This window comes from Zonotrichia albicollis, chromosome 2 (assembly GCF_047830755.1).
Source record: "Zonotrichia albicollis isolate bZonAlb1 chromosome 2, bZonAlb1.hap1, whole genome shotgun sequence".
Lineage (NCBI taxonomy): Eukaryota > Metazoa > Chordata > Aves > Passeriformes > Passerellidae > Zonotrichia > Zonotrichia albicollis.
Window position 1 is genome coordinate 27584924 of NC_133820.1, and position 21112 is coordinate 27606035.

Consider the following 21112-nt stretch of genomic DNA (forward strand, 5'->3'; position numbering starts at 1 on the left):
CTGAGTGTGGTAACAGGATTAAGACCTCAAGATTTTCCTCCCCTAAGAAAAGTTGTTAATTTTGAAACCGCTTGGAGAATTTCTTCCCAAATGTTTCAGATTTGAGATTTGTGATGTTTTTTAGGTAGATAAGGTAGAGAAGTTCAAGCGCACTCAGAGTACCAAAGATTGCCTCCATGCCAAGTACAACTCTGCAACTTGTGCCACGGTGGTTGGGGACGACCAGTGGGGGCATCTACAAGTGGATGCAACTTCCCTCTACCTGCTCTTCTTGGCACAGATGACTGCATCAGGTAAGCAGAAGATATTTTTGCCTTTTGCTGCAGCCTTTTCTATTCTAGCTTTTATTTTAAAAGGAAAAAAAAGAGCTAGTAATCAGCTTCAAAGGTCTTTACATAATTATTACTCAGAAGCAAGTCATGTTTCTCTGGAAAAGAGATATGCCTTAAATTAAATTTCATGTTTATAGTAATTGGCGGTGTCTATGCCCTTAATCAAGGCATCAAATACATGAGATATTTAGAATCATGTCAGAGAAGTCTCATGTTTAAAGACTTCATAGGGGACAACCACGTTTCTTCAGAGAGTGGCAACATCAAGTCAGGTGCACTTGTGCCATCAGTGTTTCTTCTCTTACTGGTGCTGTTTTATCCTGTGTTCTTCTTAATTGTACTCTTCCTGTGAGGATAAGGATTTGTTTTCTTACATGTTTTTCTGTCCTTGAAGCCCCTTGCAGTTGATCCCTGCAGAGCAGGCACCTGGTTGTCTTGAAAGTTCGTAGGTAGAGCACTGAGTAGGCAGAGGGCTGGGGAGCTGTAGAAATTGGTATGCACTGTTCTGGAGAGCCAGAGCTGCCTCAGGTGCCTCTGCTTTTTACCCATGGTCTGAGTGTCACCCTCACAGTTTTGGTGGGTCATTGGCTGGTTTGTGGTTGGTCTTTGAAACACTATATTGGTGGGGTTTGAAGTATTTTGTTAGCAGCAAGTATTGAGGCTTGCTGCCTGACCTTTGGAAATCAGTATGAGTTTTTCCTTTGATTTCAGTGGGGAGGGGTTGGAAGGAAATAAACAAAAGCATGAAACTCACTGAAGAGTAGCTATTGCAGTTCTGATACAATATAATTATTCTCTTTCCTTCTTTTGATCAGGGCTACGTATTATCTTCACCCTTGATGAGGTTACCTTTATCCAGAATCTTGTTTTTTACATAGAAGCTGCCTACAAAGTTGCTGTAAGTAGTTATTTATATGTAAATGATCTGAACACTGCTCAAGTGTGGGTGGAAAATTATTTATTGCTTGAGAAGTTAAATAGGGACTTGTTTTTTCCACAAGAGGATATCAGAACCTGTCAGGACTTTACAGTGCAAGCAGCATCTTTGGAGATATTGGGAGGGCTGTGGAGGATTTACTGCTGTGTGGGTGAGGTATACTTGCTCTATCATAGTAATAGGGGGTTTTATTGATAATTAGTAATATTTCCTGATGTCTAATTATAAGTCTTCTAGGCCTTTCTGGAAAGGGTAAGTTGTTAGCAAACCAAGTTGAAGGGATGTGGGGAGAAACGTGCACAGGAGGGATAAAGGGCTTTGTGTCTTCTGTGAAGGCAGTGATTTGTGATTGTACACATGACCCTGCTGGGGTGGATTTTTATGTGCTTCTTTTCAAACATGAGGAGGGTCTCTTTTGAGACTTGGAGCCCCTTTTTTCTTCTTTTTTTTTAAGGGAAATAATAAACTAATTTAATGTAGGGGTGGGGATTTGTTGTGGGGCAGAGGGCAAAGCATTGCTTTTGTATATAATCATGCCATTTTTTTCTTGATGATATTGCAGGATTATGGAATTTGGGAACGTGGTGATAAGACAAACCAAGGAATCCCTGAACTAAACGCGAGCTCCGTGGGAATGGCCAAAGTGAGAATGTCTTCCTGACACCTCCTTCCTGGCTGCTGTGTTGTGCCTGAGGGCTCTGACAAACCTGATGGCTTCCTTTGTGTGGTCTTCTTGGCCACTACAATAGTTAGTTGATTGTATAAGAACTTTTGTTTAGTTGTAAGTATTTTTTAGTGTAAAATTTTTGAGATAATGGCTCTCATTGAAGGACCTCAGCACAGTTGTTCCAGGCATTGCAGGAAGGGTACCAGATTAATTGAACCATGAATCTGACTCAGATTCAGTGAGATGCAATCTTATAAAGTGGCCTCTTCTTTTCTTTCACTCCTCCTTCATTCTTCAGCCTCAGTGTCATATGTATTGTCATGATAAGACCAAGTCAGATGTAAATTCAAAAAAACAGCAGAATATCAGTATAAGAAATTTTCTACAAATAGTTTTAAGAGAAAAATAAATGAAGATATACTTACAAAAAAGTGGATATTTCTGGTTGCCTCATAGCACAAGGTCACGGAGATACTAAATGAAGCTCAGAAGGCCATAAATGTAAATGTGCAATTGACAACTGCCTCATTACATGGTGTCTGAGGGACAGACAGAAGACAAATATCATCAAGGTTAAAGGTGTATTTGCCTTTCAGCAGGATTTGTAAGATTTTTTGTGCACTGCAAGAGGGAGAGGCTGCTGGTCTTGGCCCCACACTGATACAGGAGGCTATTTTGAAATATAGGGCAGGACAAGCATTTTTTACTGAGTACGTCAGTGTTTAGATAATATCTCTCTGGAAACCCAGCTCCCATTTTTTTGCATTGCCTTTAAATTGTAGGAAGGATTACCAGTACATCAATGCTCTATCCTACTAGTTGAAAACCAGAAATAGTTACCTTTTCTAAAATATTGCCAAGCTTCCCTTTAAAGATAAGAAGTGTTGGTGGGGCAAACTGCTGTCTTAGGTAATTTCTTTCAGAGGTTAAATACAGGTGCTAGGGTACATACTTGGTTTAAAAGGTATTTATTGATTTTGAGTTGTGGTTTGGTTTTCCTTGAAGGCTGCTTTGGAGGCAATTGATGAACTAGATCTTTTTGGAGCTCATGGAGGACACAAATCAGTGATTCATGTTCTTCCTGATGAAGTGGAACACTGTCAGGTAAAAATTAGTCTGCTCTTTGCTTTACTAGGGGAAAACCTAACACCCTCTCCCCTTTGTTTTTAAATTAAATGTTGATTAACTAAGCCAAAATGAAACATAATAAGGATGGCTTCAGGCTATGCTGCTCATCCGGTTTCTCATAGATCATGTGAAACTGAATAGGATGAGGCATTCTCATTCTAACTCAGTTAAAAATAACTGCACAGACTTCTCTGTCAGTTTGGAAATAGTGTAGTCTCATTTGCATTTGACATAGCTTTTGAAGTAGGCAAATTGTTTTACATCCCTCTCTCCTGTTCTTGTTTTGCTCAGTCTATTCTGTACTCCATGTTGCCAAGGGCATCCACATCCAAGGAGATAGATGCTGGCCTTCTGTCTATTATTTCTTATCCAGCTTTTGCAGTGGAGGATGTAAACCTTGTTAATGTAACCAAGAGTGAAATCATATCCAAATTGCAGGTAAGGATTTGCTTCATTTTTATTTTCCAAAGAGAGAAGCAGAACCTCTTGCTAAACCAAAAATCCTAATTAAACAAGGGTTACCAGGTTGGTTCATCTGTGCATGAAGAGAGGGAGGAAGATCCCTAAGTGACCCATAAAACTCAGCACACACCTTTATGCTGATATTAGTTTGTGAGGAAGAAGTGTATGGGAAATTTCCTACAATGGTGTCTGTTTTTGCAGGGCCGCTATGGCTGCTGTCGCTTTCTCCGAGATGGTTACAAGACACCCAGAGAGGTACTTCTGATGTATATTTATGATGTATATTTTCAGTAATTCTTCACATGGGAAGAATTTTATCTCCTCTTTGTAGACATTCTTTTTTTAATTTATATGAAGGGGTGAAGATCTCCATCACTGCTAAGAAATGTTAGTGAATTTGTGGGTAATCCAGGTATCCACCCTGGAAAGGACACATATTTGAGGAGGCTGAGGATTTAAAAAAGAGTTATTAAGGACAGAACTTAATTCAAAATTCTGTTAGAAGCTAACCATTAGATATGCTTATGATGTCTAAGTGGTATCTCTGAAACATCCCAAAATATCTTTGAACTGAGGCAGAGCCACAATCAGTTGGGAGACACTTAGATCCTGAGACTAGAAAGGATGGATTTGTCTACAGAACCATTAAATGAGTTTGAGGGTGAATGTGACAAAGAAGTCAAGAGACTGCATGGAAACTATTTCTGGTGGGTTTGTTCGTTTCTGTGCTATAATTTGTATAAAATAGGCTGCCATTATGATTGGAATATAAGTGACTAAATTAGCACTGTGACTAAATGAGCGTGGTTGAATATTTTAGGATCCAAGCAGGCTGCACTACGATCCTGCTGAGCTCAAGCTCTTTGAGAATATTGAATGTGAATGGCCAGTATTCTGGACGTACTTCCTAATTGATGGAATATTTAATGAGGACAAAATCCAGGTGAGGAAAGGAGAAATTGCTTTCAAATTGCAAAACCATTTACCTACAGTATTTTGTAACTTTGTTCCATGTTTGTTTTGGGTATTATTTAGATACACCATTAGCAGAGTGGAATAGTCTTCAGCCAGTTTCACCTTCCTGGGGAGTTCATGACATGGTAGAGGCAGCAGGGTTGTGCACACTGGGGCCTGGTTGCCCTCTCCTTACTAGGTTGAATGGTTCTGTTAGCTGGGGTGGTAAAACTGGACTAAACAGAGTTTATTTGCCTAGTTTTGTCGTATCACCAACCTTGATGCCCCTTTCTCAATGACTTCAGGATGAGGCAAGCTTCTTTTTCCCCAGCCTCTCTGGCTGGGCTGCTGAGAACAAGATTTGTAGTACTTTCAGTCTTTTTGTACATTCTGAGAGATTTGGGATTGGTTTTTGTGGGACAATTTCATTTTCACTAGTTCCCAAAGTCACTTCATGCCATTACTGTGCCAGATATGCAGTGGTCATTAGAGCTAAATTGATTGTAGCCCTCCAAAGATTATGGTGGCACCTGGGGAGTATTGGTGATTTTAAAGACCAGCAAGTAACCAGACATTCATACCAAAACTTCTGCAGATTGGTAGCTTGAAAGAAATTTAAAATGTATATGATTTAAAATTGCCTGGCATGCAGAGGGATAGGAGATTGCCCAGCTCCTTTAAAAATTGAAATGTCATCAGAAACTATTCAGAGAATTACAGACCAGAAAGCCCTCTTTCTGTATCAGTTGTTGCAAATCAAGTGAAATTCCTTCCACACTAGACACATAAAATGTTTTCCTGGACACAGTAAAAGTAGTCTGATGAAGAGAGAAATGACATTATTTCATGAGGGGGAAAATCAGAAAGTTTACAGAAACTTCAGTCCTGTCAACAAAATACCACTTCCTGAAGCAGGCTGTAGACCTTAGTTGGATTATCTGGGACAGTATGTACCTGGTTGTTTGGTTTTTTTTGGTGTGCAGATGGACTGTTCTAGGGCATGGTCAAGGCAATTGCTCCCAGTCTCCACTGTTCAAAAAGAGTTAAATGAGTCACTGAGACACTCAGGTGAGTGTCTAGTGCCCAGTTACTGCTGCAAACAAATGCTTTTGCTAGAAAAATAAGCACCCTGAGGACTCAAAAAAGTGGAGTGGGACAGGATACTAAAATGTCAGTGTATGTGAACCTGTGAGTACCATACTTTGAGTGATCCACTTCACTCAGGAATAGCAGAAAAAGGGATTTCTGAGGCAGGAGCTGTTAGTGCTTGAAAAGTTTCCCTCTAAGACATCAGAGTCTTTTTCCCTGTAACTTATTGAAAGTATGGTGAAATAGAGTGTTCAAATTGTAGATATGAGCAAAGGCCTCCATGCCAAAGTAAGCAAATGCTGAGGTAGCTGTGATCCCATGGGAAGTTTGAACAGGGAGAGAAAGTGATGAAGAGACCCTTTGTGCCAGGGAAAGAAGAAGAATTCTGTTCTCAGAGATGAAGATGATCTCAGAGATAGGTAAAGAGAACCTTTGCTCTTGAACAGCTCGTCCTTATACCCCATAAGCTGACATGGCCCATAAACACAGCTGTTGGAAAAGCTGTGAAAAATGGGAGGGAATTCATGATTGCAGATTTCTGGGCAGCTGCTATTCGTGGAAATTAAAAGGCACAAGAGAACTGCTTTCTTGTGGAGAAGTCTCCATAGATTGACAAGAGAAACTGCTCTCCCTAAGTGAACTGAAGAAAGACTCTTCTAGAAGTGATAAACGGACTGAAATGGTTCTATGCATTGTTAGCATGAAAAAAAGTTGTAGGGGGGAGAAGTGTTCTAAAGATTTTATTCTGATTCTTATTATTCTTTCTTTTAGTTACTGTTAAAGTTTTCTTTATACCCTTTTAAAGTCTATACCCTTTTAAAGTCTGCTTTGCCTTCCTCCTAATCCTGTCTCACAGCTGGAGATGAGTAAGTATATTCTAATGGGTGTACTGGTGTTTGGCCAGCACTAGACCCACCACACTTCTCAGTAGGAATATATTGGAAGTTTTGTAGCAATGTGTTACAGTTTGAAGACAAGTGTTCATGTTTCTGATAACACTGGGATGCTGGAACAGTCTCTGATAATTTGAACCCTGTTTTTCCATCAGCAAGTCATGATTCCTCCACCCCTTTTTTTCTTTTTTAAATATATTAACTTTCAGTAAAAAAAGTACTCAGAAGTACTTTATTGTTTCAGTTTTGCTGACTGTAATGTGAATTCACTCTCTTTTAAAAATAATTTCAGGTACAAGAGTACAGAGAGGCTCTGGAAGGAATACTTATTAGAGAGAAGAATGGATTAGTGCTAATGCCTGAACTGTATGCAGTCCCTCCAGAAAAGGTATTGTGAAAATGCAGTGTCCACTTCAGTATGCAAAGTAGAGAGAGCAAGAGGAATGTCAATCTTACAGTTTTTCTGTGTCTGATGAATTTAAACCAACAATAAAAAAGACTATTGCACATTATTTTAAAAAGTAAGAGACTTCTCACAACTCCTGCTGAGAAATGGTAAACTTTAGGCTTCCAAATGATCACATTTTTCACTTGTAAATTTGATTGTCTGTAGAAATATCACAACAGGTCTAAAATTTTACATCTTTACATATTTAAGAAGTGTTGATACTAGCTTAGGAACCGAAGCTCAAAGAAGAAATAAAACACAGACTGTCCTACCTGTCTAGTCTATTGATTGCTTGTGCTACCCTTTTCCAGAGCATGTATGGGAGCCAGGTTTCAAATGGATTAGGGTTTGGGCTGGGATTTTGGTTTGGGCATTTTCTTTTCCCCCACCTTTGCTGTTACTGTTTCTCATTCTCCCATTATGACAGAGAAATTCAGATGAGCTTATGTGCTCTCCCATGCTATTTGCCTTTGTATCCCTCCCTGCCAGCTTCTTCTCCCACTCCAGACTTGTCAGCCCTCACTCACTAAGGGTGTGGAGCCTCCTGGGTTGCTCTGAGTTGCTCAGCTGATGCCTTGCTCGCAGATCTGAGGTGGAAACTGAATTGCCTTCCTAGTGGCAACAAGCGTGTAAGAGTCCAGAGCCTTCTTGTGAATTTTGATATGATGACAATGATCTGAAAAACATGCCCCATCAACAGGGTAGATTTTGTCTGTCTATAAAAGAAATATGAAATGGCTGCCTGAAGATGTAATCTAGGAGGGTTTTTGCCCTGCCCTCAATAGATCTGTATACTGCAAAACTAAGGCAGTTTTTCTAAATTAGTAAGTCTACTCCTAATTCTTCTATTGACCATCCTTGCTAACACAGGAAAGGTGGAATGATCTTAATATTGGAAAGCACCTTTGCTTCAGAAAGCTGGGTAGACATGAGTGCATTTAAAGTGTCATCTTGGAAGGGGTTGGAAAGCAGACACCCAGAGGGAAGGCAGCAAAGGCATGGTGAGAAGCAAGTGGAAGAGCTAATACCAAAGCTGTGATTGCATGCACAGCCCCCGTTCATCCTCCAGCTCTGAAGGGTGGGAAGAGGTACAAAAAGGAAGTGTAGTTCTTGTCCCTGGAATTGCATAGCCTTAGGAGTGAAACCATTACATCTCTATGTCAGTATAAGGGCAGTTGAAAGGGTTGATGTTAGATTATATGTCTGCAAGTACTTACATGTTATTGGTTGTTCTTCACAACTTTAGGGTAATTTTTCTTGCTTATGTATTTGTTTTCAGGTGGACGAGGAGTATGAAAATCCTCACTCGGTGGATCGTGTCCCAGTGGGAAAGTTGCCCCATCTTTGGGGCCAATCATTGTATGTCCTGAGCTGCCTGTTAGCAGAGGTAATTATTCCTTGCATAGTAGATAAACTTGTATTTCATTTTGTTTGAGATGCCTTGGGCTTTAAGTATAGTTTGGCTGGCAGGTAGAGGCCAGTGTCTTTTACAGTAGAAACATGTAAATATGTACATGAACCATGAAAGCTCTAAGCTTTCAGGACTTTTTTTTTTTTAATATAGCTAAGCAATTGTCTAATTGTTTCTAATCAAGCTGAGTAAGTTGTCCTATGGTCTGGAATACACTTAGAATAGAGAAATATGCCCAAGCTGACTTGCTGTCTGGGCTGTTCCAGAGCCAGGATTTTGGGCCATTTCAGCTTTACTAGCCTATTCCTTGCTCTGTGGATCTACTAGTCAGACACATTAAAGTCAGACTAGTTAAAAGAAGCACAAATATCTCAGTAGAGCTACAAAAAAAAAAAAAAATCACTTTCCTGGTAAAATTATGTAAGTTGCTGTAACTCTGAAATAGGAATTCTGCATGCAGATTGTGTCAGTCAGAACCATTTTCTTGTTCTTCCAAAAAATATTGCAGCCATTGTTTTTATTGCATGTCCTACTTTGTGGACAGGGTAGACAAACCAGGCTTTAAGTCTTGCTGTCCTGAAAAAATATGAAAATGGGTTAGGATTTATTCTATATGTCAGAAGCCTTTTGCTTGAATTCTGTTTCCTTACTTTTTTCTTTCTTTTGCATTTTTTCTAGGGATTTCTTGCTGCAGGTGAAATTGATCCCTTAAACAGGAGATTTTCCACAGGATTTAAACCTGATGTTGTGGTACAAGGTGAGGGAATTTCTGTGAACGTTCTGTGTGAATTGAATCATGTGGTGGCAAAGTCCCTGTGTACAGGAGAGATGAAAGATGTGTTTAAAAATAATGTGCATTTTTTTTGCATGGGACATAGATGCTTTGACGACACTTTGAGAAGGAGAAAGAGTTTGTTTGCTTAGCTGCTTTTTTCCAGGAAGGAAGATCAGGTTTAAGGCACTTAAAAAAAATTGTTAAAATTTTAAGACTTGTCTTGAATTGGAGAGTGGCAAACTTAAACTTGTAGTGAAACAGAAAATCTTGGCAGCTTCTAGAGAGAAGAAGCAGGCCTGACAGGAGATGGATCAGGTTAGTCAGGTTTCATGCAGCCCCTTTTCAGAGGAACCAGAGAGCACTGAGTGAGGAGCATCCCTGTACACAGAGTGACCTTAAACAGGGAGTGTACAGGGAGTGACCTTAAACCAGAAATTAAGTAGAGAGCAAACACCAGCAGATCAGGTCTTAAAGACTTTTCCGGTGCCTGGACCATGCTGAAAGAGCAACCAGCTCATTTATCAGGAGCAGCCTTTGTCAAGGATCCTGTGACCTGGGCTGGTGCTTGTTTACCCACTGTTGGTGCCATGGGAGTAGCATTTCATTATTCCCAAGTGCTTAATTTCCAATAGAAATAAAAGTGCTTGCTTATTTTTAGCATTCTTTGGCAAGTATTCACAATACAAAGAAGAATACTTCATTATTAGTCCCAAATCAATAAGCCACTTATCATGGGCAAAACCTCAAGTGGGGCAAGAGATGGGTTCTGGGCCTGGATTGTAAATTCCTCTATTAGGGATTTTTTTTTTCCTCCCTACCTCTGCCATTTTGTGTCCTCCAAAATATGTATTGCTGTACAAGTGACAGCACCTGTTCCCCAGTGACTTGGCTGCATTGTTATAGTGTGCTGTGTTAAAAAAACAGATTTTAAACTCATCTTTCCCTTTGATCTATGGGGGGAAGGCCCTAAAAGAGACTGTTTTCTAAAAGAGACTGTGTGATTCAAACTGGTGGTACTCAAAGAAATCAGAAGCAGCTGATTAAGTCTCCAGGAACCTGCTTTAACTTCATCTTTGACCCTGCTTTGAGTAGGAGGTCTGAGTGGAGACCTCAAAGGACTCTTCTCACCCTTCTGACCACCACTGTTGTCCAAAGTGGACAGGAATGGCAAGAAATACTGAGAAACAGTGAATAAAAATATGTCAGGTGCCCTATTACAATCCCTTTTGATTTCATGAATTCATAAATTAAGAAAAAAGTGAGGTCTTCATGCCTTTTTAGTTAGCTAAATGCATTTGTTGAGAGGTGACAGTAGAGACAGTCAGTTAAAAAGAGTAGAACATTGCTTTTTACTTGTGTTTTTGTTTTCTGTTACACAGTAACTGTTTTGGCAGAATCTAATCAAATTAAGACTCTGTTGCAAGAGCGTGGAATCAATGTTCAGAGCATTGCTGACATCCATCCGCTCAGGGTGCAGCCAGCTCGCATCCTCAGCAACCTCTACACCCTGCTGGGTAAGTGTTTCAACATGGAAGCCTCTCTGTTGCCAGACAAGGCGGTTTTTTTAAGAAGCTTAACCAACTTAGAACTTCTGTCTTAAATTAGGGACTCAAAGAGGTGGAAAAATTACCTCATTAGAAATGGCAAAGAAAGTACAAGTTTCCCTGTGCCCTTGGAGTTAGACAAAAACTGACTCTTCATTTGTCCTCCAGAAACTACTTCCACAGAGAAAGTGGTTTTTGAAAAATGCCTGGTAGAAAGCAAAAGAAAAAATCAAGTATTTTTCCTCTGAGATGTCATTTGAATCTGGAAACTGGGCAGTATGATTTTTATCTTCTGAACAGGCAGTCTGGGAAGTTTTCTGCTCCAAATCAGGGAAGCTGTGCTGCTATCAGAGCATCTTTGGGCTGTCAGGTTTTTGCTAAATTTCCTTCCAGCCTGGAGCTGAGATAAGCTGCTGAAGCTCTCTGTCTCTGTTGCAAACCCAGAAGCCTTTAGGGCTTTTCTAAACAAGACTTTAAATACATTCCAGTTCCTCAGCAGTGGCTCTCAATTCCAGTTTTCCTCAGAGCCTGAATTGACTTAAATAAATGCTCCGAAGCTCTGACTGGCTAAGTCTATTTATAACTTTATAACTTATTCTTGATAATCCTTGATGGAATTATTTGGGTCTTGGTGGAAAGTTTGTTACATGTATTCCTAATTTAATTCAGTTTTACTTCTTCAGGCATGCCAGCAACTCATGATTTAAAACTGTGGATACTGCTATAAAATAAAATTGAGGTGGGGTGACTCAGCACTGGTAGATTTTTTGCTGTCTGGACAAGGGGAGCTGTATCCTGCTTCTCTGGCAGTCTGGAGCACGTTCCCATGGCAATTTGGTTACAGATAATGCTGAGGCTGCTCATGGGCTGAACACTTTTTGTTGTGCTGGTTTTTGTTTGTAAGCTTGTTTTTTTTGTTTTAACAGGGAGCTTTTTATGGAATCATTCAAAGTAATGGGGCCTCCAGATAAATGTTAGAAAGTATGCCTTTTACTCAGAGAAGCTTCTGGGAAAGAATCTGGCTCTTCATCTCAAAGTTCTTCTAAAAAAATGAAATATTTGCAGGGTTTTGCTGAAGCTTACATTTATTCTATTATCATCCATAATAGCTTTCTTTCACTAGTGGGGGAGTGTGAGTAGGATGATTTGATACATTGTTTTTAACAGTGACTTCCTTGGGAATGTTCACAGTAGTGTTTTTTCAGGCCGTGGTTGTTTGTTCTTGTCAGAAAGATTCAAGAGAGCTCCTGGCTGCTGGTGCGGAGGTTGGAGTGTGGATCATTGCTAATAAGCTCTACTGAGAAAAGTGAAACTTACTGAAGCCTGATGAAAATCTTTTGTTGTTTTTAGATGTACCTTGTGTGTTGATTTAGCCTGCAGACATGAGTTTTTAAGGTCCTGTATCTGAAAACACTGGAATTTCTGGGTTATGTTGATAGCTTTGTTTTTTGTAATATCATATCTTCACCTTCTTGGTGGGGAAGCTTTGGGTGCTGAGCAATTACTGTAATTATAAGACCATATCCGTGGCCAGTGAAGCCAAAATTTTAATTTTTAATCAGGCCTTTGAAAGACTCTGGTTATTATATTGCTGCTTGCTACAAAACCAGTTTGTAGTTTGTAGCCTCACACTCTGTTACTGGTTTTCTGCCTTACTGGTATTAGTGGAGTAAATTTCCTGTATAAAGGGGTTATTTTGGAAAAACACAGGAGTTGTTAGTTGAGATTTTTTTCTTTCCCTTTCCTTTCCAGGCCGGAACAAGAACATGAAGTTAAGCGGCCGACCACACCGGCACATTGGAGTGTTGGGCACCTCCAAGCTCTACGTGATAAGAAATCAAATATTTGCTTTTACCCCTCAGGTAAGCATGTAAAGCTGGCAGGAAAATCCCTCCTTTCTTCATGGTGAATCATTAGTGAAGCACTTTGCTTTTCCCTGCTGTCCCTGTTTGCTTTTCCCTGCTGTCCCTGCTTTTCCCTGTCCCTGTTGTACCTTAGGTGGAACGGGGCTGAAACAGCAGATGGGCATTACTTTGTTGGGTTTTTAAGAGCATGGGATGATCAGCATGCTAGAACTGCTGATAAATCTCTTTTCAGTCACAGAGTCTGATTTCTTTGGCTTAGGAGAACACAGTGAATCAATAGTACAGAGTTGTTACTGATCTCTGCCCACACCAACATTGTAATCAATGAAAGAGTTTCTGCAGAAATACATCATTTAATATATCTTTCTACCAATTGCTTTGATGAGAAATTTAGTACCACATAAGTGTGCCAAATACTATAACCCCTAGGAAGTGAAGGTGTGATCTTTTCATTATGTTGTTGAAGGGGTAGTAATGCTGAGAAATGGATGTTGTGGGGTTTTTTTCTCTTTAGTGCATTTTTTCAACGTTGCTGAAAGTTTGGGTCCTCATAGAATCAATGGCTCCTATTGATATATTTAATGAAATGCATCACACTTATTTCAATAAACTTATTCTAGCAGTTGGTGCTAGATGGCCAGGGAGTCTCCTGCTCCAAGCATGTACAACTGGTGCAGGATAAAGAATGCATCCACCCTTCTAAATAGATGTTGGACTACTGAAATCTTTAAACTCCAGCTGAAGGCATTCAGTGGACTCTGTGAAAGGCTTCTGTACTGCTTCATAATGTCCAAGGAAGTCAGATTTACTGCAAAAAATGTAGATCCTTTCTCATTCTTCCCCATGTCAGTTGACCACAGCTTTATAAAATGTTAGTTGTTGTGTTCCCTGTACCAATTTTCACTTTTGCAAATAAGGGACAAATTCCTTAGGGATGTGATTTTTTTTCAAATTACCTCTTAGTTCACATCTTACTGTGTAAGTAAGAGCCAATATTTCTGCTAAAATCTTGTCATGTATCAAATAAGGACATACTTACTAGGATATTCCAAAATGGCATTTATCTTTACATTAGCAATACAGTAACAGTTCCTGCTTATTCAAAGTTTTACTCAAAACCTCCATAACATTTTCCATTGTACTTCGAAGCCAGAAACTTCCTCTGACTATTTTTTTTTTTTTTAGGTAGATGGAGTTAATGTTTAATGTCACCTTCCTAAGGTTAGCAATTAAATCATCTTGTTGATCTTGACTAGTGTCCACAGAATTTGGGATTTTGTCATTTGTATTTCATTCTCTTTTCTAGTGAAAACATTGATTAGGTGTGGGGCAAAGGCTGACTTCATTCAGATACAGTAATTCTGAAAAAACAGTTAATAACTACCTTCTGAGAATAATTTTAAAAGTAGTTCTGCTTCCTAGGAATTTTTGTCAGCTCACTAGTGTGAGCTGAATTTTGCAGAAGCTGGCAGGTGTCAGCCACTTTCTTATACTTACCATCTGGTTGCTCCAAAGAAGGAAACTGGACTAATCTGTTGAGATTGGTTTTTGACTCTCTTACTTTATCATTTTGTCATTATCTTGTCTGTCTCAAATTTGCTTTGTTTTCCTTTGCTTCCACGCACTGGAATTGGACTGACTTTTTAAACATCTTTTCCTTTTTAAAGATGGGCAGTGTGTTTCCTTGTCTCTGGATTTCTGGGACTTTTTCTCCCTGAATTACCAAAGCTAACTGTGAGTGGCTCAAGGATTGTTTTGGCTAGTTCCTGATTCCTTCTGTGAAAAAATTTCTCAGGACTTTGTCAGTTTGAACTTCCATGTTCTTTATGCCCTTTCCCCTCCCCAAGGCTTATGGGTTTGCTTAACTTTTGTTGTGGCTGATCTGATATACTTTCCATTATTTGTCCAGCTTCTTTGGTTCCAGCTCCTGAAGCAGCCACAATATTCTCTTACTGGTTCTTGGCTTCCTGCTGCAGTGGGAGCAGCACTTTGCCATTGCACATTTCATGTGCCTTTTTCCTCAGTGACTGCCAGCTTTTCTGTGTTCTGCCTGACTTTGGTTCCCAAGAGACAGACAGACACTGGAGACATACAGCTCCCAGTCCCCAGTGTCACTTAAGCCTGTTTATTGTTTTTGTTACTATTGTTAGCTTTTTTCCACATTTAGAGTACTTCCATCTTCCAGATCATAGGTCAGTGTAATTGGTCATGGGGAGGGTTCTGCTTCATGGCTGTGCTTGCCCAGGTTTTGTTTGGTCAGTCTACAGGTGTAAGGAAATGGACTCTTGCACAAGCATGGATTTCATTGTCACAGTCTGAGGCCGTGTTAGGTTAATTCAGGTCATTTGTGTTGTGGTCAGGAGTAGCTCATATGGCTTTTGTGAATGATTTAAGGGAAGAAAAAAAACAAACAAAAAAAAAAAAAAGGAAAGCACTAACAACAACTACCCCTATGTTGTGTTTTTCTCTTCTCTAGTTTACTGACCAGCATCACTTCTATCTGGCTCTAGACAATCAGATGATTGTGGAGATGCTCAAGACAGAGCTGGCTTACCTCACTTCTTGCTGGAGGATGACAGGGAGACCAACCTTGACATTTCCCATCACCCACACAATGCTTGGTAAACTTAATTTTCAGTTTCAAGCAGATTACTGCAGGAGGATAGGATGGATGTTGGTTTGAGAGGAGACAGGTAGTAGGATTTTTAACATCAGAAGTACAGTTTAATTTTCTCATGTGTATGCTGAATTTTGATTACATGGTGATATTTAATTTTGGTTTTATTATTCTTGTCTTCATATGCTTCAATCACTGACCATCTCCATGCTATTTCTGTCTAAAGAAATTTCATAGAAATCCCTTTGGAACTTGTCTTGAGTGGGTTGGTGTTTGTCTTTAGAACTTATCCAGGGGTTGTGTTTTGTTTGCTTGTTTGTCTGGGATTTTTGAACAAGATAGTATTGATAGCAGTTGTGAGTTCTGCTTTAGATTTGCCTGATGTACACTGTAGACAACACCCAGTAATACTCTGTATTTGGATGAGATAATTTAAGAATGTGTTGATGAGCTTCTTCCATTATTCTTTTTTAGTTGATGATGGTACTGACATTCATCCAGCAGTTCTTGCCACAATAAGAAAATTAGAAGATGGTTATTTTGGAGGTGCAAGGTAATGTCAGAATTATTAGCCAAATTATTATCTCCATGATTTTTAAAATTAAATCCTGTAAAAGTCTCAGTTTGTACTGGTACTAAAATACTGCAGAGAAGGAAGTTTCAGCTTTATTTATTATGTGGCAATCAAATGGTAGCTGGCCCTCAGGTGCAATGGAAAAGATCTGTCTCCCAAAAAGTGTACCATCTCTGATTGCCATTAATGGATAAAGAAAACAGACATCAAATCTTTGGAAATATGGAGTCTTGAAATACGAAATCTTTGAAATATGAATCTGGCTGGCCTTCTGTTATTAAAAAGTAAATTACTTTCACAGTTACTGGACATGTTTTAAACATTGATTGCATGTAGTACTTGTAAGCTGGAGTGTTCCATTCATCTGTGTGTAAAATATGATGCCACAGTATCTCCCTGTTCTTTTTCTGCTTTCCCCCTCAATCAGTATCTTCCTTTGACAATCAAATATTGTCATGGTTTAACTCCAGTCAGCAACTCAGCCCCAATGGCCACTCACCCTCACTCCCCTTAGTGGGACTGGGGAGAGAATTGGAAGAACACAAGTCAGAAAACTCGTGAGTTGTGATAAAGAGAGTTTAGTAAGTAGAGCAAAAACCACATATGCAGGCAAAGCAAAATGGGAAATTCGTTCACCACTTTCCATGGGCAGTTGTTCAACCATCTTCAGGAAAGTTGTACTCCAGCAAATGTAACTGTGGCTTGGGAAGACAAACTTCTGTATCCCTAAGCATCCTCCTTCATCATTTTTCCCCCAGCTTTATAAGCTGACCATGACACCCTGTGGTATGGATGTCCCTGTGGTCAGCAGGGGTCAGCTGCCTGGCTGTGTCCCCTCCCAGCTCCTTGTGCACCCCCAGGCTGTGCTGGTGGGGTGAGAACAGGAAAGGCTGGGGTGCTGTGTGAGCCCTGCTTAGCAGTACCTAATACATCCCTGTGTTATCAGCACAAATCCAAAGCATAGGCCCATCACTCAGTCTTATCCCTAAAACCAGCACAGATGGTTTAGCAGCCTCCAGTTCTGTGAAATGACACATTCATGGGGCCTTCTCAGCCCCAGTTTCTTATGCATTATCCTTGGAGCTCAGGTCCTTGGAGTTCAGGGTCTCTCTTCATATGAACATACAGCACCCTGCATAATTAGGCTTTGAGTTAGGCCTGTTACCATAGCACAGTTAAAATCAATTAGTACCTAGGGAAGTAAGTACCCAGCTGGATGTGCAACTGTTGTTTTCCTTTTTTATTTTTCAGTGCCAGTTTCTGTGGCTTTACAGTTGCCAAAGGTGGATTGAACAGTAGGTTTCATAAATTTTGGAGGAGCTGTTGAAAGCTAAGTGAGCATTAATCAGTATCAGGATGGGGGATGTTAATGCTCTTTGGCATGTGTCCCCTTTTGCAGGGTGAAGATAGGCAAGCTATCAGAATTTCTTACCACCTCTTTCCATACAAATCTGAGCTTCCTGGATCCAGATTGTGACCTAAAACTGTTTGATGACCGTAATGGCAACTGTAATAGTCCTGACAGTGAATATGGAGACTACCCAGCAGATTTCTGTGAAAAAGGTAGTGGTGTTTTTTCACTTGGTATTTTTTTCTCTGTCGAGTTCTATCAGCAGAGCCTGGCTTTGCCTGCAGAGTATGCTCTGTGCACAGCTGATGGTCATTTGGTTTTCTTGTGCACCCAGCTGAGGACAGGAGAATGAGTTCATGTGTGTTCTTCCTGCATTTGTAGTGTGGCATTGACTGGCAGCTGCTACAGCAAAGCTGAGTCTGGAGAGTCAGCAGGTGGGAAGGTGTGGGAGAGGTTAGAGGGAAAAGGATTGTGAAGAGTCGTGGACAAGAGCTTGTGTGGAAGAGATTGTAGAATCTTAGAATCATACAAGTTGGAAGAGACTTTTACAGTCATCAAGTCCAGCTGTGTTCTATGATCTACCAGCAAAATAAAACCCCTTTTGATTCCTTTCACAGGCAAAACTAGCTTCTAAATCTGTTTTCAGTGTCAATTTTTTTTTTCTTTTGTTTCCAATTTTTTTGGCTTAAAAAATCTCTTCCTTACACTGTTTTGTATATTTGAGTGCCCTTATAAATAAGCAATAATATAGTGATGTGTTTGAATAAGAAAGTGATGATGATAAATAGTGATTTTTTTTACCTTTAAGAAACCTTTATTTTTGTGTGAATGTTACACTAGATAGCCAGGATGAGCTGGATCAGTATATAAATGATGTCCTGCAGAGCACAGCCCTGAAGTCATACCTGCCTCCAACTTCAAAGACAACAACTGAACCTCCTGTGTTCAGTGCAAACCATTCCACAGAGGAGATACTGTCAATAATGGCCAAGACAAAGGGCTTGGAAGTTCCAGGTATTTCTCCCTATGGTTTATTTAGTGATAATAATTTAAAAACCTGGTTTGGCTGCTACAAGGGGTAAGTTCAAGTATTTAAAAATGATACCTTTTGACATACTTGTGCCACTAGTTCTTTCCTTATAGAAGAGAAATAAGAAATTCCTTCACAAGTAAGAAGGGCTAAAGTTGTTGCTGTCATGTTCCCCCAGTATCCTGTGTCATGGTGTATACACAAAAAACCTGCAATAAAATGTAACATACAATCAAAATTAATGTTATGGAAGCTGCTAAAGCTTCTTAGTTGGATAGAATTTTATGACCCAAATCAGTTAATTAATTGTTTTGTCTTTGCTTATAAAGGCAGACAAAATGTACTTTTTAATTTTAATAAAGTTGCTGTGAAATGAAATGTTTCAATACAAGCAAAACATAAATATTTACATGTACTTTCTAAATTTGTAAGAACAAATGGAGTAGAGAGGGAGCACAATCTTTCTAACTAATCTACATTTCTGATAGCCTGATTGGAGGATATGCACCAAAAGAAGACTTTGACAGAATTTGTAGATAGATTCTGACATATGCATTGTTTTATATGCAGGTATGTAGTATTCTATGCCCTGGTCAATGGAAGACTTCCCTTAACTTCAGTGTAAATTAATAACTTCCAAGCTTTTCTGTTAGTTTTTTCTGCAGTCTTTCATGTGCCACATCCTCTGATCCTCCATTGAATTCAGCATATGAAGGTAACAGAGCATTATCCTGCATTTAGCGTTACAGTTTTAATTATGAAGTCTTAGGCCATTTTCTCCACTCATTTGCTGTTGAAATGTTTAAAACACTTGGCAGGGTCAGGTCATTTTGCTGCAGGATTTTGGACTCACAGGCCAAATAAGAGGTATCAGTTGAGCATGTAGCTCCTGAGCCTTTGACATGCTGAAATCAGAAGCTCTCAGAGCAAACCTGCGAGGAGATAAAGTTCAGAACATGAGCTTGTCTCAGTTCTGCACACATCTCAGAAGCACTGCCTCTGTATTTTGATTCTTGGAGGTATTTTTATTGTTTTTACCCAGTCAAGCTACTTCATGTAGGTGGTTTTGATTTTCATGTTACTGAAACAGTCATTTTTTTCTTTGCTTTCCAGCTGTGTCTATGTCTCTTCCCACTAAAGTTCTGAACACACACCGAAAGTCTCTGAATCTTGTTGATAATCCTCATTTCTTTGGGACAAAGGTAAAGTGTGGGAATTTTTATGCTGTTTGTGGGTTTAGGATGCAATGCTGTAGCCTTTCCTCCTGTTTTCCTTCCAAACCCTAGGCCAGGTCTCTTTTTTTCTTCACAGACAAGCCATTCTGTCCAAGGCACTCCCTTGTTTTGGAAATTATTTTTTTGGCTGGATGAGGGTTTTTTAGTCAAATAGACACTATCAAGTGGAAAGTTTTTAATTGAATGTGCAAAACAGAAAAGAACATAATGATTGCTTTATTTTTAAAAGCCAAAAGTTCTAGCTGAACACAAGGGGAAGGACAGGATGTTCACAGGCTTTAGATATGTTTTCCAAGAAATGCTGCTTATAGTAACATCTGGGCAAGAGGGAATATGTGAATGTCCTTAGGGCACCAGCCAAATCCCACCTCAAGGCATGAAGATGGGGTTGTGCTGGGCACTTGTTTTGTCTTGGTATATGTGGCCAGATGCTGAAAATGGCTAAAAGAGGTTGTATCCACCCTCCTGAGGGATTCTGCTCTGCACAAGGCTCTGTTTGTGGAAATGATATTTTAGGATTATATAATCTGCTGAACAGCTTGTTAAACAAAACTTCTTTTCATCCAAGAATTCACCATAAGATTACATCCATCATCTGATTAATTATCATTTTACTTTCATGACCTTGGAAAATTTATAATGGCAATATTTGCATTCATAATGAACCACTTATATACAGGTTAGAGATGGAACTCAAAAAGCTCTAAATTATTTCTACCAAAAAAGAATACTATCTTTCTGCTTTTCTCTTTACAAGTAACATAAGATGACAGGAAAAGTATGCAGATAAAAGTATGCAGTATCCAGATTTCTTTGTTTTGTCAAAAAACAAAAATAGATACAAGGTTCCATTCTGGGGATTGTGTTTCTTGGGGTTAGTCTCCTTTCTGTGCCTGCAGTACCCTGGCAAGAACTAAGTGATGTGTCTGTATTTCAAGTGCAGAGCTTTGTTGCAAGACTGTTGTGATTTTTTAAATGCCATTTTAATTGAAGTTACAGGAAGTTACAGATCTGCTACTTCTTTCAAGGTCATGTCTTGTGATTTTTCATCCATCTTTGTTATCAGGACCATGAAAATGTTTTGCACTTACCTAAAGATGCTCATGGTGATTTGGATTGCAGGAAGCTTGTTGATCAGCTGAAGGAATGTCCAACACTCCATGATCAAGCAGATATTTTGTACATCTTGCATATACTCAAGTAAGTTGCCTGAGTGTGAACTTCAGCATCTTTAAGTTTGGTCACAGCTATCTGAGTTTTCTTGTGCAAGAGGTTTCCACTGTTCAGGTTGCATTTTGAGGGGACAGTGGAAATATTTTGTGCTTTAACAAGCATATTTTCAGTTAGTGTGATTACAGGAATTATTTGGATACAAAAGAAGACTTGTGCAAATTCTAGAGTTGATTGGCACACAGTTGCAAATACATAAAGTCTCCAGGGCTCACAGTTTAGATGCACAAATCCTTTCCATGAATGAGAACACACTCTGCTATATTTGTGGCACTCCATTTGAAGTTCGCAAAGATTTGGTGTGATTTTCATACACGAGAATGAAAGTGGAGGGAAAATTCATCTTGTCATTTTCTAACTAAAGGCAAAATGCAATTTAATGAGGTTTCACTATTTTTACTCTAATCCCTTTGCATATTTAGGTATAAAACTATCTAAAATTTGATACTTTTTAAAACATTCTTGGTAGCAGTCTGGACCCATCTGCTGGAGTTAGTAAACACCTGCTATTTAATGGGTTTGATGGGAACAAAATTTGCAAATAGAAACAACAGAATCATCTTCTGAAGT

The 21112-nt window shown here is 39.4% G+C and overlaps 1 protein-coding gene across 3 annotated transcripts in view; it reads left to right on the forward strand.

The window, feature by feature from the left end:
• PHKA2 (phosphorylase kinase regulatory subunit alpha 2) overlaps positions 1 to 21112 on the forward strand; it is a 45171-nt gene that overhangs the window by 7252 nt on the left and 16807 nt on the right. For all 3 annotated transcript variants that reach the window (XM_014265190.3, XM_005484333.4, XM_005484335.4), the window contains exons 4-21: positions 125 to 293; positions 1148 to 1230; positions 1832 to 1912; positions 2942 to 3040; positions 3356 to 3502; positions 3728 to 3781; positions 4347 to 4469; positions 6755 to 6850; positions 8190 to 8297; positions 9000 to 9078; positions 10476 to 10610; positions 12393 to 12502; positions 14982 to 15126; positions 15597 to 15675; positions 17096 to 17259; positions 17888 to 18061; positions 19191 to 19279; positions 20379 to 20512. In XM_014265190.3, the coding sequence (XP_014120665.2) occupies positions 125 to 293; positions 1148 to 1230; positions 1832 to 1912; positions 2942 to 3040; positions 3356 to 3502; positions 3728 to 3781; positions 4347 to 4469; positions 6755 to 6850; positions 8190 to 8297; positions 9000 to 9078; positions 10476 to 10610; positions 12393 to 12502; positions 14982 to 15126; positions 15597 to 15675; positions 17096 to 17259; positions 17888 to 18061; positions 19191 to 19279; positions 20379 to 20512 (2069 nt within the window). The remainder of the gene's footprint in view (positions 1 to 124; positions 294 to 1147; positions 1231 to 1831; positions 1913 to 2941; positions 3041 to 3355; positions 3503 to 3727; positions 3782 to 4346; positions 4470 to 6754; positions 6851 to 8189; positions 8298 to 8999; positions 9079 to 10475; positions 10611 to 12392; positions 12503 to 14981; positions 15127 to 15596; positions 15676 to 17095; positions 17260 to 17887; positions 18062 to 19190; positions 19280 to 20378; positions 20513 to 21112) is intronic.